At 52.5% G+C, this 15319-nt stretch overlaps 1 protein-coding gene and 1 non-coding gene across 16 annotated transcripts in view; both read left to right on the top strand.

Annotated features, from left to right (window-relative positions):
* Positions 1–15319, top strand: part of AGAP1 (ArfGAP with GTPase domain, ankyrin repeat and PH domain 1) — a 550398-nt gene that overhangs the window by 407631 nt on the left and 127448 nt on the right. For 14 of the 15 annotated variants that reach the window (XR_013557140.2, XM_078450755.2, XM_078450753.2 and 11 more), the window contains one exon: positions 7268–7429. The exons of the other annotated variant lie outside the window; for it this stretch is intronic. Coding sequence is in view for 13 of the 14 variants with exons in the window: in XM_078450755.2 (XP_078306881.1) it covers positions 7268–7429 (162 nt within the window). In the remaining variant the exon portion in view is untranslated. The remainder of the gene's footprint in view (positions 1–7267; positions 7430–15319) is intronic. 15 annotated transcript variants of the gene reach the window in all.
* TRNAQ-UUG (transfer RNA glutamine (anticodon UUG)) lies at positions 10850–10934 on the top strand. Its single transcript has one exon. It is a non-coding gene; the product is annotated as a tRNA-Gln (tRNA).

Here is a 15319-nt window from a genome sequence, read left to right as displayed (position 1 = left end):
CTTCGCTTCGACCCGCCCGCACTTAGCGCCGTCGACCGTCGACGGCGCCTGTCCCGGTGCCCAGTAATTGATACAAAATAAAATGCATTATTTGTATTCAGTCAGGAGGAGCGGATTGCGTTCCGTGGGCTGTGGCTAGAGCTCATTTACAGTGTCTGAGGCTGGGCTTTCCGGGCCTCTTTCACTTTGAGGGATACCTTGTCAGGCAGGAAGAGTCGTCGGAAATGGAAAAGCACAGCATGGAAGCCTAGTACGTTTTGATTGCTCATATTTTAAACCGGAGGAATGTTACACAACTCCTGTTGAAAGGGAGTTTTCAGGATCTGGAAGCCAGGGGCATCGATACGGCAGCTCGAGACCCACTTAACTGGAAACCGGAGCTTTCTCGGCATGACCCAGCCCCAGCCTCGAGAACAGGCTGGCCGGCCGGAGTCCTGTCTCCTGCCACGGCCGCCCTGACCCAGGGCCCTGCCCCTCCTCGACCGCTGTCTGTTGGCCACCGGGATCGGCTCCTCTGTGCCGCGGTTGTGGCCCCCTCGTGTCCACTCCTGAGCTGCGCCTGCTCCCGCTGACCCTGGCCCGGATCATCTGCTTTTTCCAGGCACTTGTGGCCCCGCCCTGCCTCGGCCCACCCTCCGGAGACACCCAGCCTCCAGGTGGCCGCTACCCGTGCAATGAAATTTCCAGGGCCCGGGCCATGGGGCGTTGGGGCATCGACACAGGCGGGGAGAGGACGGTGGACAGAGGCGGGAAGCGTCTACAGGAGACGGTGGACGGAGGGAAGTCACGGCCCCAGCTCGTCAGCTCTAAATCGGGGCACGGATGGCACTCTGTGTGGGACCCGGCCCCTAGGAGCAGCAGGTCAGGCGGCGGATGGGAAGGTGGATTCGCGTGTACCGTGTGCACATCGTTTATTCCTCGTCTGCAGTGGAATGTACGGGGCTTACCGGTGCTGATCCTGCTTTTGCGTTCTCATTATGACAACCCTGTGTCCTCTCAGACGCTCGTCTCCCTCCCGTGGCCAGCTTCGGGCTCGTGTTTCCGGTTTTCCCCCCACCGCTCCCCAGAGCCTCCTCCTGACTCAGTGCTCCTTTGTCTCCCTGTCGCTCTCCATCTCTGAGTCCTGACGGCCCAGGCAGGGGTCCCGAGTCCCATTTCTGTTTCTCCAGGGATGCCACAGGGCTGGCCTGCCTGCTTGACCCGGGAAGGTGGGCGTTCAGACGGCTCCTTACCTTACCTCCGTCTGCGTGCCGGGGTGCTTGTGTTAGCCCACCTTACACCCGTGCAGCTGACATGCTCCCTGGACACACGATCCCTCTCTTCGTTCTCTATCCGAGTAGCGTGGCCCCAGAAAAACAGTCTTTTGTGAAGGCACCAAGCAAGAAATCAGATCGGCATCCATTCGCTCCTTAGAAATTGGCTCCGCGGGGCAGGGGTTCCCCCCTTTTTTCTTTGACGAACCCCAGGTGCCTGGATAGAGTTGGCCCATAGAGTACTCGGTGCCCGTGAAGTGTTTGTGTCACCTGTACGGCTTCTTTAAGGGAAATACTCTCGCGGCGTAAATAGATTTCATTCCGGGTGTTAGAAGCTCACCGAAAATTAGGTCCCGGACTGCTGGACAGTCGCACGGCTGGCTTGACACAAGCGTGCTTGTGGTTTTAAGACGAAGTCACAAAGTTGATCGCGCTTCTCGGTTATCCTCCGGGAAATAGTACCATCCACCTGCGTGAGCATCTCCGGAGGGGAGGTCGTCAGTTCTGTATCAAACTTAATCCCACAAATATGCGCAGAAGTCCCATGTTCATCCAGTGCCTCCTCCAGTCTGTGTCCCGGTAACGAGGTTGAGCCCAAGTCCCTGCCTTCGTGAGGCTCGCGCACTCTCCGGGAAGGCATTTGTCAACGAGGAGACGCGTGTGTGGGTGATGCGGTGTCACACGTGGTGAGCGCCACCCGGCACGTGAGGCGGGTGGGGCCGGATGCGAGGCAGCTGGGGGCCGTGGCCGGACTGGGGGAGCCTCTCGACGGGCCTCTCCTTGGGCTTCTGAGACCTGCACCTTCCTGGTTCCCCTGTAACCTGACAAGCGTCAAGCTCGCTTTGGCTTCCCCGTGAAGGAGGGGGCGAGGGGTTACGTGAGGTGCTCCCGAGACCCACACAGTCTCTCTGTGGCCGGTCCACTGCTGGGGCTGGGGCAGCGGCTTGACTGGAGCAGGGGTCGGCCATGACCAGACACAAACAGCAGAGAGGGGCTGTGCTTTGAAAAGGATCAGAAATCAGGTGGTGGCTGGGCGAGGGCATGGGGTCATGGAGGGTTTTGTTAGAAACGAGAGACAATACGATAATACAGCACGTTTGATGCGGCCCGGGGAGGGTAGGAAAGGCTGGGGGTCAAGTCACTCCAGCGGCAAAATGGGGTGGAATCCAGCTCCCAGCTGCAGGGAGGTCCCAGGTCCACCAGGGACCGGCACAGGAAGGGCAATGCTCACTTCCGATTGCTGCTTTTTGGGGATTTTTCTTTTGTCTTCAGCAAAATGAAAAATGATGTCTCTGTGGGGGATGGAGTGAGGTGTGGGGCATTTAAGGAGAATGGAGAAGGTGTGTTACAGCCTCTTGCAGAGCAGGGAGTGGCTTTATTCAGTTTCCTGGTGCATCCAAGGGCAGGCCAGAGGTCTGGCCCCGGTCCAGCCTGGCCCAGTTTGGGGGTCGTAAAGATAGAGGAGGCCAGTGGGTGTGAGGCTGTTTCCTCCCTACCCCCCCCCCCCCACGGGGCCTGAGTACAGGTGCTGAGCCAGGTGCAGGGTGGAAACTAGCAGACAAGTCGGGCTAAGGGTCAGGAAAGGCAGAGGGAGGAGAGTGTCACCAGCATAACCCTCAGAGTGTGGGTCCCGGTGTAAGTGAGCTGGGAAGACAAAAATAAGACCCAGAACAGCCGGCTCGTGGTGGTGGGTCTGGGTTAGAACCATGAGGGCTGGATGGAAGGAAAGAGCTTAGCAAGGGGGAGGCTCGAGAGGCCGGGCCGCTGCAGTGGGGGGCACCTTGGAAGATCTGGATGGCATCACTCGTGAGGATGGGGTGAGCGGCTGCCGGGCAGTCCGTGAGCCAAGGGGCATAAGCCAGGGGGTCGGCGTGGCGGGTGTGAGCGGAACCGTCCAGGGAATGGCGTCTAGGAGGCCGGGGCTGGAGGAAGAGTGGCTTGCAAGCCGCACCTGTGTGCCCGGTTGGGGGGGTGGGGGGGGGGGGGGCTACCAGTGCCGTCACCTGAGAGGTGTGTCCCCAGGGGAGAGCCAGGTCCTACCAGCTGAAGCGAGCGTCCTGAGGAGTTTGCTCGTGCGAGGGAGTTTGCACGGACAGCCCGTAAGTCCCGGACGAGTCTGAGAGGGCGATGAAGAACAAAAGCGCAGTTCTGATTCCGCACTTGTCTCACCATGGCCGTTTTAGAGCAGGCGGGTGTTTGTGGCGGGAGCCGTCCTTTGTGTCCCGGCGCATTCTTCAGCGTCTCTGGCTTCTCCCTAGTCCGTGCCTGTAGCGCCTCCACCTGTCTCTGTCGAGAACCCAAAGTGTCTGCAGGCGTGACCAGATGTCCCTGGGCAGGGGTTTCCGATGGAGAGCCAGTGGCTTAGCGGAAACACGGAGCCACAGGCGGATGACGCGCTGGCCTTGAAGCTTCCCCGTGGAAGAGAAGGCTTGCGGTAAAGGCTGCCGCTGGTCCCTCGGGGGAGGGTGGGTGTCACGCCTGGCGTGCGTTTCCTTCTCAAGACTGCCGCTCAGCTACTTGCTCCAAGCGAGTCAGCCCGAGATTTCTCCCTGAGTTCCAGATATCCCAAGATGCCCAGATAACTCGGTAATGAGATCGCCGTGTGCCTGGCAATGATCTCTAGGAACAGTTTTCTGAATCTGGAATGGAGGGGGATCCCTAGAAACAGACGCCTGTCGTTTTGTTCCACGGGAGGGTGAGTTATGACCAATATACCCGTGAGCGCAAGGTCATTCCCAAGTAGGATTCTAAAGTACACTGTGAGAGGGGCACCTGGGTGGCTCAGTTGGTTGAGCGTCAGCCTCTTGATTTGGGCTCAGGTCATGATCTCGAGGTTCCTGGCATCGAGCCCTGCGTTGGGCTCTGCGCAGACAGCACGGAGCCTGCTCAGGATTTTCTCTCTCTCTCTCTCTCTCTCTCAAAATAAATAAAACATTAAAAATAAACAGATTGTTAGAGAAGTGCTTTGTATATATATAGAAAAGGGAACAGCAATTTAATTAAGCAGAATAGTTCGTTGAGGAGAAAAAACATTACATAGATTTCCCTTTGTTATTTTAAAATCGTCAAAAACATGACTAGGTTGGACGCCCACCTACAGCCACTCTTGTATTTGACAAGAGTGTTTGGTGGTTTATCAGCAAGTCCGAGGATCCGGGAGCTGGCTTCACAGGTGACCTGCCGTACCCGGGTCTCGTTCGTCGGTCTCCCCGGTGCTTCCAGGTGTGGATTACCGCCTCTGAAATTCGGGGCTCGGTTTGGACCCCTCCCTCTTTAATTAGTCTTCTCTGTCGCCTTGGGTAGATGTACGAAGTTGTGTGCTCGAGGCAGCCGGGAGTAAATAGGCAAAGCAGTCGTGAAGGATAGTGATGTGCAGGGCCCTGCCCTACCCTGTGAGGAACCAGGATGGCCCCGGGGGGGGGGGGGGGGGGGGGTGGTGCCTGGGTGGCTCAGGTCAGTTGAGAGTCCAGCCCTTGGCTGTGATCGTGAGTGTTTGTGAGTTCGAGCCCCATGTCAGGTTCCGTGCTGCCGGTGCAGAGCCTGCTTGGGATTCTCTCTCTCTCTGCCCTTCCCCAACACGCTCGCTCTCTCTCTCACTCTCTCTCTCTCTCTCTCAAATAAACAAATAAATAAACTTGAAAAGAAAAAGAGAATGGGAGGGACCTGGGGCAGCCGCTCCACGCTCAGTATCACATGGGGGCAACGGGCGTCTAACTGCCCTAGGAAACGGGCGTGCCACTTAGATGCAGGTAACTGACAGCCGCCCACGTGCAGAAAGCCCATCTTCGGGGTCAGTGGTTCAGGGATGAGAAATGGTAGTTTGGGAGAGAGCGTCACAGCAGTGGGGGCGACATGTGGGTTGGGACGCACAGTTGGGCATGGAAATGGTGCGCTGAGTTGAGTGGGTGCCCAAGGGCCAGAGTGAAATAGGAAAAGGGCAGTTGTCATTGCCTGTTTTCTTCATCCACCTCCAGGATGGGTAGTGGGGATGGCCACTGTGACAACTGTGCTCCTATTGTGGGGACGGTCATTGTGACAACTGTGCTCCTATTGTGGGGACGGTCGTTATGACAACTGTGCTTCTATTGTAGGGATGGTCATTGTGACAACTGTTCTCCTATTGTAGGGACAGTCATTGTGACAACTGTTCTCCCGTGCCTGACACAGGGTAGACTCTTAACCCTTAATGGTCAGAGAGTGAATGAAGACTTTTGAAATCTGGGCGGAAAATAGGTGAAATGGACAGAAATTAAATCATGATAAGGTGTGAGTGTGGAGTAATATCCTAAGAGGGTTGGACCAGCTTTGGGAGGCTTAGAGCCTCTTAGAGGCTTTCGGACCAGCTAACGCTCTTGTCCCAACACCCCTTAGCAGCACCAGGCGGACCCCAACCTCTCTGAAATTGTGTGCAACGTGTTAATTAGAATAGCCTTTTTTTCTGGGATATTTACAGTTTTCATCTGCTATCCAGTGGGCTCTAGTATTTTTAAAATATGTAGAATTGCTGCTTTTAGAAGATGAGTATTGTAGAAAAAAGTCTGGGAAAAGAAGGCAGAACGCCCGAAGAAAAGAGACACATCAGCTGCTCCGTCCAGGCCAGGGGGGCAAGGACGGGACCGAGGGCAACTGTGGCTTACATGGAGAGCAGGGGCAAGCGCGAAAGGCCATACCAAAAAGAAATGGTGACTTTGTGAATAGAGACTCCTCTTCTAGCCCCAGCCTTCTCAAGCCTGTGTCCCTCACCCAAAACAGGGACAGAAGCAGCCAAGAGGGGACTCAGGCCTGCTTGCTACTCCTTGGGCAAAGTTACCCAGTGAGGTTTACCAGATGTCTGGCCTGGGAGGGGAGTAGAGGGAAGTCAGTTTTGGGGGGAGGGCAGATCCCTGAGACACCCAGTTGTCACTCTTCCTGAGACTCCTTAAAATGGTTGCCAGTGTCTCAGTGGACCCTGTTGACCAGTCTCCGGGGTCTCGTGCCATCAGATGTTCCCAGGTTATGCTGCGGGAATTTTGGGGTGGCCCAGCCTCCGTGCAGCCCTGGTCCTTTTCATGATACTTTACCACCTTGTAATGTATCTGAGGAGGGACTCTTTTTCTGTCTTTCTCAGTGACGGATCCCAAGCTTCTACAAACATGGCCCACAGTCGGTGCGCAAAACGTACTAGTTGAACAAATGAAGTACTTTGCAGCGAACTTTCTGTCTTTTGAGCTACCGAGATGCTGAATCATGAATCCTTCAGGCTTTGTGGGTGTTTGGTTGGTGTTTCTACATCACTTTTTCAAAGCACTTTCTCCTTCTGGTTGAATTACATGTTCATTCCCTGAACAAAGAGAACTACTCTGCTGTTCTCTCTGATAAAGAGGAAAATGGACATAAGAAATTGAGTTTCCCCTATAGTGAATTATCACATCTGGGCACTGGTTTTAAAATTGTATAAATAGCTTCAGTGGATCAAGAATCGGCGGGCCTGCCGTGGTGGGAGAGTGAGGTGGCGTGCCATTTCTCGATAATAATAAACGGGTGCTGCAGTCGTGTTAATGTTGAGGGTGGAAGTTACGAGAATTGGGAATCCCTCCGTCCTGTGTGCATGCACAGAACCAGACCCACCCACGAGGACGCCTTCTGTGCATTCTTGTACATCTCTAAATTACTTTTAACGTATCGGTGTAATTATGGGAAGAGAAAAATAAACTAATGAAACGCATGAACTCCCCACTTTCCTTTTCCAGGACACCAGTCGGGCAAAGTAGAGAACCTTAAGTTCTCCACAGCCTACAGATGATCCAGAAATAAAGGCCTTTTTTTTGAATGGCAGGCGGTACATGAGAGCAGGTGGCCCCGTGACGTTTGAATACTGGACGCTCTGGGCCTCCAGCCCGGGGATCTCACATTAGCGTAGTACCTGTGGGGCCTGATACGGTCTTGGAGGAACATTGCTTTCATATTTTTGCAAAGCCTGCCTTTTTCCGCGTGTTAACTTTTGCGTTCTTTTGCCTTTTCCGGTCTGATGGCAGACACGGGGCTGGGCGACTCCGTGTGCTCCAGCCCAAGTATCTCCAGCACCACCAGCCCCAAGCTCGACCCGCCCCCCTCCCCTCACGCCAACAGAAAGAAGCACCGAAGGAAGAAAAGTACCAGCAACTTCAAAGCCGATGGTCTCTCCAGCACTGCTGAAGGTAAGGCTTCCCGGGGACTTCAGGGTGAGAGTCTGCATTTCGGAAAATTAAGTTTTCTTTTCCAAATGGGCGAAGTCGCATACCCTCAGAACCACAGATGCCGAGCAGCGCGGGTCACCGCGTGTGCTCTCAGGGCACTAGTGGGGCCCTTGGAAGCTTCTCGTCGCTGACTGATTCTCGAGAGTTTTCAGCCAAATCAGTTGTCTTACCTCCTGGCAGGCCTCGGGTGTGAGGCAACTCTGGTCTCCCTGTCACACGCCTGGCCAGGTTCTCTGTCTTGCCCTCCCTCCGCACCCTGGGGCGAGCACGTCCACTCCAACTGGGAGGTACGCCATGTTGTATTATTCCAATAAAGGTTGTTGCCTCTCCTACTCTAGGAGTCTTTTCTGATACTGGCTGGTCTCAATCCTTACGAGACAGCTGCCTCAGTTTCCGGCTTTTGGCAACCTGTTATGAATACACGCTCCTCCTGTGAGTGTCTATCCACTCTTTTTGTTTTGTGGCCTCTATTAATATTCCAGCTGTCACGGTTTATCACGGTTTGGCTCGATTCTCCTTTCACTTACGTCAAGTCCTTCATTTTCGTTCTCAGTGATGGCCAGATGTGACCTTTCTGAAGTCGCTCCTTCAGAGGGATTTACATGTTGTTATTCCAGGGATACAAAGTGGCGATACACACACGCACATACATCCCATTATGAGAGGCGAAATGAATGCAGTTGTAAGAAAAAACAAGCTGAAGAAATACTTCAAAGGAAAATTAAAATTTCATAGCATTCTTGTTGACCACGAATTGTTACTTGTGGCGCCGTCCATAGTGAAGGGGTCTGTTTTCAACAAGGATTCCACACACACACCAGAAATACTTTTATAACTTCTACTCTTGTTCTTTCCCCATTTCCGCCGTGCTTTTTCTGAATCCTCTGCCTGTTGGTTCGGAGGTACAGTTTGCAGCATTCGAGAAAGTGGCTTATTCCCTCCTAATAGCCAGCGATGAGCCTATAAGCCCACAATGCATCCACTAGTAAGGAAGGAACAGAGTTTATGGTGCACGCGCAGAGTTTGATGTTTACGCGATTCTGGGAGCTGAGTGGCGGTGTGGTTTCTTGCATAATGAGGAGTCAGACGTCCAGAGTGGCCAGTAGCTTGCTCTCATGGCGGCCAAGTGGGGAAGAGCCTGAAAGCCCTTTACGTTTCTTACCGTTTTGCCTGCCCGTTTAGGCTCCCTGCTAACAAGTTCAGCCAATAAAAACCGACTTTTTCCTGTTATGACAAATGAGGATGATTCTGTTCTATCAGCAGTGGTGAAAAATAACGATTGTGGATCACAGCACCCACCCAGACGTTACTGACCTTCCCACTGGAAAAGAATCGGCCCCAGATGCTGAGCCTTGCTGAGACTCTTTCAAACAGCCCTTTGGCAAAGGCCCCCCTCCCCCCCACCCGGCCATAGCCAGGGGCGTGTGACACGCCCCACCCTAACAGGAGGCTTAGAGCAAAACCAGGAAGAAGCCTGGCCTCTCATGAGGGTGGGTGACGTGTGCCACACATACCCAAGGGCAGAGTAAGATTTGCTTTAGGGAAAGGCTTCCTGTCCGGGTCACAGGTAAACACCTTATTGGGTGTGTCGTGTTTCAGACTGATGACTTTTTTCCAGGAGGGACACTTGGCGGACACTGATCATCAGGTCGACGTATAATGTCCGTTATCCACACGTCCCACTTTCCAAGTATCCCACCTACCCACCTGACAGAGTGAAAGCCATGCGAATAAGATACAGCCGTAAAGTGAATTAGTAGTTCCATGTTTGGTTGGACTCCTGCTTCGAACCAGTGTCCCAGTCAGCCAGTGGGGAATCGAAGGAAGTTTGAGAAGTGTCCACGAGCTTGTCGGACACCTAAGAAGCTTCCAGCCCATTTCGCGCGTTACCGGGGTTGTACCCTGCGCTCTGAGCAATAGCGTGTAATAAGGCTGAGACAGATCCTCGATCCAAAAACAACCACGGACCCTTTCATCAAAAGGCGTTACTGCTGAGGTGATGACACAGACAGAAAGACAGACTTCCAGGCACCACAGGAACACCCAAATTAGAAGTCACAACGGTGTCGAGAGGATAGATGATGAGTAATGGTTGACGTGTGTTCACAAATTGAACACCAACGATCAGAAGGGAAACTGTGCCCCTGACTTCCTAGTTAAGAGATTATTGTACCTGTAACGCCAATGGCCGTGACATCTTTTCAGTAGAAAATAAGGCAACAGGTTCTCTATAAAAAGAAAACGTATCATTTTTCCCTAGGAGAGGTTACGCACAAAACAGTAAATGAGTCATTTTTGTGAGACACGCTATATTGTGTTATTTCTAAGGTACGCTTTTTTCCCCACGTTGTAACATCTCTGAAGTCATAATGCAACCTGCAAGTGAGGTCGTTTTAGATTCAATGATACACGATATTTTTTTAACAGTCTTAACAAACTAGTAGCTCCTTTAAGTGGTATAAACCGTCTAACTGAACCATCTGTTTTTGAAGTTAAAGCTAGCTGTATTTGTTTGCTTTTTAGAGGGTAGTGTTTAATTTTAATTATATCTCTATAGGGGTGGTGTGGAACCCCAGGGGTCAGTGGGGGGGGGGGGGGGGAGAGAGTTATCAGGGCCCAGAGGGAGAGCTGTCTGGAAAACGCCTCCGGTCGGGAACAACGACCCTCAGGAGAGGGACGTATGCAGCCTGTGGGGAGGGACCCGAGAGGATCACCCTAACCTCGTTCCTCTCCCTGATTTCTCCGATCCCCTTCCTCCCCGCTTTGACTAAACCCAACTGGAAACCAAAGAGCACCAGTCACATAGGTCCAGGTTCAAGGCAGAGACAGAAAAGGCAGAGACGAGGCAACGGAAGCCAGGGACTCATGCCTCTTACGTGCCTCTTAGGAATCCCTGGGGAAGTCCGTGCCTCTGACTCTTGCAGGAACGTAGGAGACCAGCAGCCTCTTGCGCAGGGGCGTGTGCTGCCCAGCACCGTCTCCCGAGGGCCTGACCGAAGCCCGGCCAACGGGGCGGTCGGAGCTTCCTAAACGCACTTCGGTATCATTTCCCAGCCGGGTGCAGGAAGGAGCGTACCACACAGCCTTCGTAGACTCCCAGCCAAGCACAAATATTCTGGTGCCAGATGTTTCTCGACTCGGTGGCGTGTGTGTTCCCAAAGTATGAGCTAAAAGTGTATATCGTCAGTATTCATGTTGCCGAAGAAGCCAGAAACCCTCTGTCCACACAGGGGCTCTCGGTCTACCTGATAGAAATAAGGACCTCCCTTCTAGCCAGGTTTTTGCAACATCAGCATTTGTGGTTAGTTATCCTAGTTCTCTTATGCTGAAGAACAACGATTAAACTCCACACTCAGTGGCAGACAATGATGTACCCAGGGCGCCTGGGTGGCTCAGTCGGTTGAGCGTCTGACTTTGGCTCAGGTCATGATCTCACAGCTCGTGGGTTCGAGCCCCATGTCGGGCTCTGTGCTGACCGGCTCAGAGCCTGGAGCCTGCCTCGGATTCTTTGTCTCCCTCTCTCTGCCCCTCCTCTGCTCCTTCTGTCTCTCTCTCTCTCTCTTTCTCTCTCTCTCTCTCTCTCTCTCTGTCAAAAATAAATTTTTTAAAAAAGGTGCTGTAACCTGTCAAACAGTCATTTACATATATTTATAACTTAAAATGAATGGGGTGAAATCTAGTAAGTGATAGGAGCAGATGCTCTGATCTTCAGAAGTATAAACATAAAACAATTCCTTATCTTTATGTATATTTGGAGTTCCAAATCGCAACTCGATTGTGTATGTATATGCATGATGTATATGATGAGCCCTAGAGCAGGTGTTTGGATGATCAAGCCAGTCACTGGGCTCATGTATAACTATTCGTGTCATTTAAAGAGTCAAAAATTAAAAGCGATCGAGCCCCCTCCTTGTGGCGTGGAGGAAATGTGAGGTACAAGCTAGGGCAGTGTGCTCTTTGTGACCGTGACACCGTGTGTCACATAAAGCAGAGTACTCCAGGAGGGTGATGGATGCCTGGTTGCTCCCAGTGCTGATAGCTGAGGCTGCTAACTTTGGGCGGGCATAGGACACCTTCTCACTGAGATTAACTTTGAGAAGAGGGAGCCTCTTAGAAGCCAACATCCTCTAACCACCAAAAGAGAGGGGCAGGTGGTTACCACGTTTTTTTTAAAAAAATTCACGTATCCCATCTCGACCCGTACTCCTATTTAATAGACCGTTGGGAACATTGGATATTAAAGTATTGGTGATCTTGATTTTAAATTGGATTTGATTTGCTCAGAATTAATTACATTTCGGAAAACGTTGTACGTTCCGATCCGGGCTCCGTACGCTACGATGGTTATAGAGCGATGAAGGTCAATTCAGATGTGGGCAGGGAGCCCGGGCGTGGGGACAGCCCGTGTCACGGAGGGAACCTTTGAAGTGAGTGGGAGAAGAGCTGCAACAAAGGACAGTGCCAGGAGAGACACGAACTATGTTCACATAATGGAAGGGACCCTGGCTGGCCCAGGAGTAGATTTCTTTGGGGCCGCCGGGCGGAAGCTTCCAGAAGCTGGATTTTGGTTCAGATATTAAAAGGGAAACTTTGTGAGAGTCAGGGCTGCCCTGAGAGGTGGGGGCACCGTCCCCCGCAGTGGGCACCACACTGGCTGTAGTGGATTCCAGGCTCTAGAAGGACGCCCCGGGCTCGACAGAACCAAGCTGGAGGGCACGTGCCCAGAAACCCCTGGGCAGCGGGAACCACGCAGACCGTTAACGACTTGCCGTCTTTTGGCACCGTCTTTGAATGGCGATCCTGCCTTGGCCACTTCGTACCCGGGGTCCAGTGGGGACTCACCATCACTGAAACGAAACCGTGGACCCCGCGGTCTCGTTCTCTGGTGCCAGCTCTGGTGGTTCTCGTTAGTTTTGCAACATGCACGCAAGTTTGCGTCAAGTGCTAATTTCCCTGTTTCCCCAGCGAAAAGGTGGAAGGAGAGAGAGGTTAAGTGGCTTTCTTGTCCAGGGTCAGGTTGCTGGTAGGTGACAGAACTGTCTCTTGATTCTCTGCCTCAAACTCTTTCCACCAGGCAAAAAGCAGGTCTTTGAGGTATGTGGAGCGGCTTTTGAATCTAGGAGTGGGGCAGACAGAGTCGCTTCCTCGACATTTCTTAGATTCCACGTAAAGATCCTTTCATATGGATCGTGACATCCAGAAGTTGCGTAGCAAAGACCTTCCTTTAAAAACTCAGAGCCAGTCTGGATGTGCCCAATCTTAGTATACAGGAGGGTATGCAGAAATCCTGACGGGTGTCTTTCCCCCTTGGGTTCGCCGCGCTCTGTTCTGAAGGTCTCAGAAGAGAATTTATTTTATCCCTTGGTTGTTCATTCTGGGTCTTTATAGAACCATCGTGTGGTTGATCCTGGATGGATACTGAAATATTATCTTGTGGAGGAAAAGTCACAACGGCCTGTCTCCGTTTAGGATAATTAAAAAAAAAAAAGAAAGAAAAGCCGTCACAGCTGCATTCGCTGAGCAATCGGAAGCGAGGCCCGAGCCTGTGTACAAATCTCATTAACTCTAAGTTGCAAAGGTCGGGCCAGACAGAGTTTTCCTTCCCTCTCTCACAGAAGAACCTGACATGGTGAGTCATTTTATTCTTCATCAAATACCAAGCAGCCAGCAGCAAGGAAGCACTGTGTGTTGGGCTCCATGAGACCCACGAGAAGTGAAACTTAGTTCCTCCCTCCCCTCTCTCTCTCCCTCCAGTCCTTTAGAGCCTTAACTTGAAGATAACATTACACAAGAGACCGGCTACCTTTTAAACCCATCTTTAAAGAAGCCTGGGTAGGGGCGCCCGGGTGGCTCAGTCGATTAAGCGACCGACTCTTGATTTTGGCTCAGGCCATGATCCAGTGGTTTGTGACTTCAATCCCTGCATCAGGCTCTGCACTGACAGCTGATAATAGCGTGGAGCCTGCTTGGGACTCTCTCTCTGCCTCTCTCTGCCCCTCCCCTGCTCTGCCTCTCTCTCAAAATAAATAAAAATTTTTTTTTTAATTAAAAAGAAAAAAAGAGGCCTGGGTAGTTGCAAAGTGGTACAAAATAGCGAAGTTAGGAAAAGGTAATGTGCTGTAGAGCTTAATTTTACCTTCTGCAGATTGGGTACCCGTGATTCCTTCATCTAATAAAGTGCCGCAGAAAGCATCACCTTTTCATCAAATATCCTCTGTTCACAACAACTTAAAGCCCCACCGGTGATGATCGGATTTGGCGCAAAACGGACTTTGGCCTTCACTGAGCTACTCCTAAGAGGACGGGTGTGGCCGTACCTGACCAGTTACCTTTTACCTCAGGAAAAAAATTGTTTTTCTTCAGTAGCTGAGGTTTTGGAAGGCACTTTGGAGAGAAGATAAAGAACTGTGCACGAGCCTTGTCCAGGCTTCTTCCTGGATACTTAGAATTACCAGAAAGCAGTACCCAGGTGCGTGAAAGCTCGCTTAGCCTGTGACCAGCGGGCTGCGTTGGCTGTCCCGCAGTTTGGGGCATCGCGGGGCCATTGGGGGCGACTGGCACCTCGTGACTGGGGGGCAGCCTGTTTCTTTTGTCACAGAAGTGTCTCGTCCCCATGACGTCCTCACTCTTCCTCTCTCCTTGGCCACAGCCAGCCACTCCTTGTCACCTGCGATGGCACACACGGCCGGCATGGGGTCAGGGCCGAGGAAGTGGTTCATGCCTTGCTTCCTGTCCGCAGGGTTTTCTCATTTAATTTCGTGTTGTCTCGAGGTCACTGGAGGGGGAGGGAGGGGAGGTTTATGAAAGCCACGCAGGCATTACTGTCACACGTCACCTTGGGTTTGCGCCTGTTAACCTTCAGGAACATTCCCGCAGCCCCCCTCATGTCCGCTCCTTCTTTTAAGTGTGGCCGCCACCTTGCGTAAAAGGAGAAGGCACGAGAAGCCCCCATAAACGCCAGCGATCTTCTGTCACGATAAGGACTTCCTGATGGGACTTTCTCATTACTTAAACTGGTTTAGTGCCTCCGAGTCGTTGAGTTGAGCAGTTGATCAGACTGAATGTGGAAAAGCCAAGCATTCAAACTTCTTCCGGGAAGACACTCCTAAAATACAGTAACTCGGACAAGGGAGCCAGGGTGGCTGTGTTTCGTCGCCCTCGAGCCGGAAGTTAGAGGAGACGCCACATACTCGGAGGGACTTGTTACTCCCCACAAACCGGATTGTTTTACCAAAGAGAGTTCTCAGGTTGTAACCCCGGCTCCCACGAGAACAGACTTGCTGGAACGGAGTAGCTGTGGGCTTACTCTAGACATTGACATTACAGATGGGGCACAGTGGACTCAAAAGCCATCCTGCAGGGTACAGACCTCCCAACACACACGAGCCGGAGGCACACACGGATCCTTTGTGGAAGCCGGCGGGTCGGAAATAAACAAAGATGAGTCGACCACAGCAGGAAGAGCCAGAACAGAGGATCCCCATCATGATGCGCTGACAACAAGAGAAGCATTTTTGATCATGTTTTTTTTTTTCAAGTACACACAAACCAAAGAGTTAGATTCAGTGCCTGGAAGTGCATTGATCCCCTGCTGCACGGCCAGAGCTATGCCTGGTGCTGAAGTAAAAGTGAGTGGGGTGGCCCCTGCCTTCAGGATGCCCACTGTCAGGTGCAGGTGGCGTGTGCACGTCCGGAAGCCAGCCGTGGCCCCCGAGCAGCCCATCCAGGAGCCCAAGGCACCCGGCGCCTTGGGGCCCCCAAGGGAGGCTCGGCGGCAGAGGTGAGCCGTTCATCCGCCTCCCGCCGCGTAGAGAACCATCTGCTGCTCCAGAAAAGGAGGGGGAATACGAA

The sequence above is a fragment of the Panthera onca genome, chromosome C1, assembly GCF_046562875.1.
Source record: "Panthera onca isolate mPanOnc1 chromosome C1, mPanOnc1 haplotype 2, whole genome shotgun sequence".
Classification (NCBI taxonomy): Eukaryota; Metazoa; Chordata; class Mammalia; order Carnivora; family Felidae; genus Panthera; species Panthera onca.
Note: the sequence above shows the minus strand (reverse complement) of the source record. Positions and strands in the feature narration are given on the sequence as shown.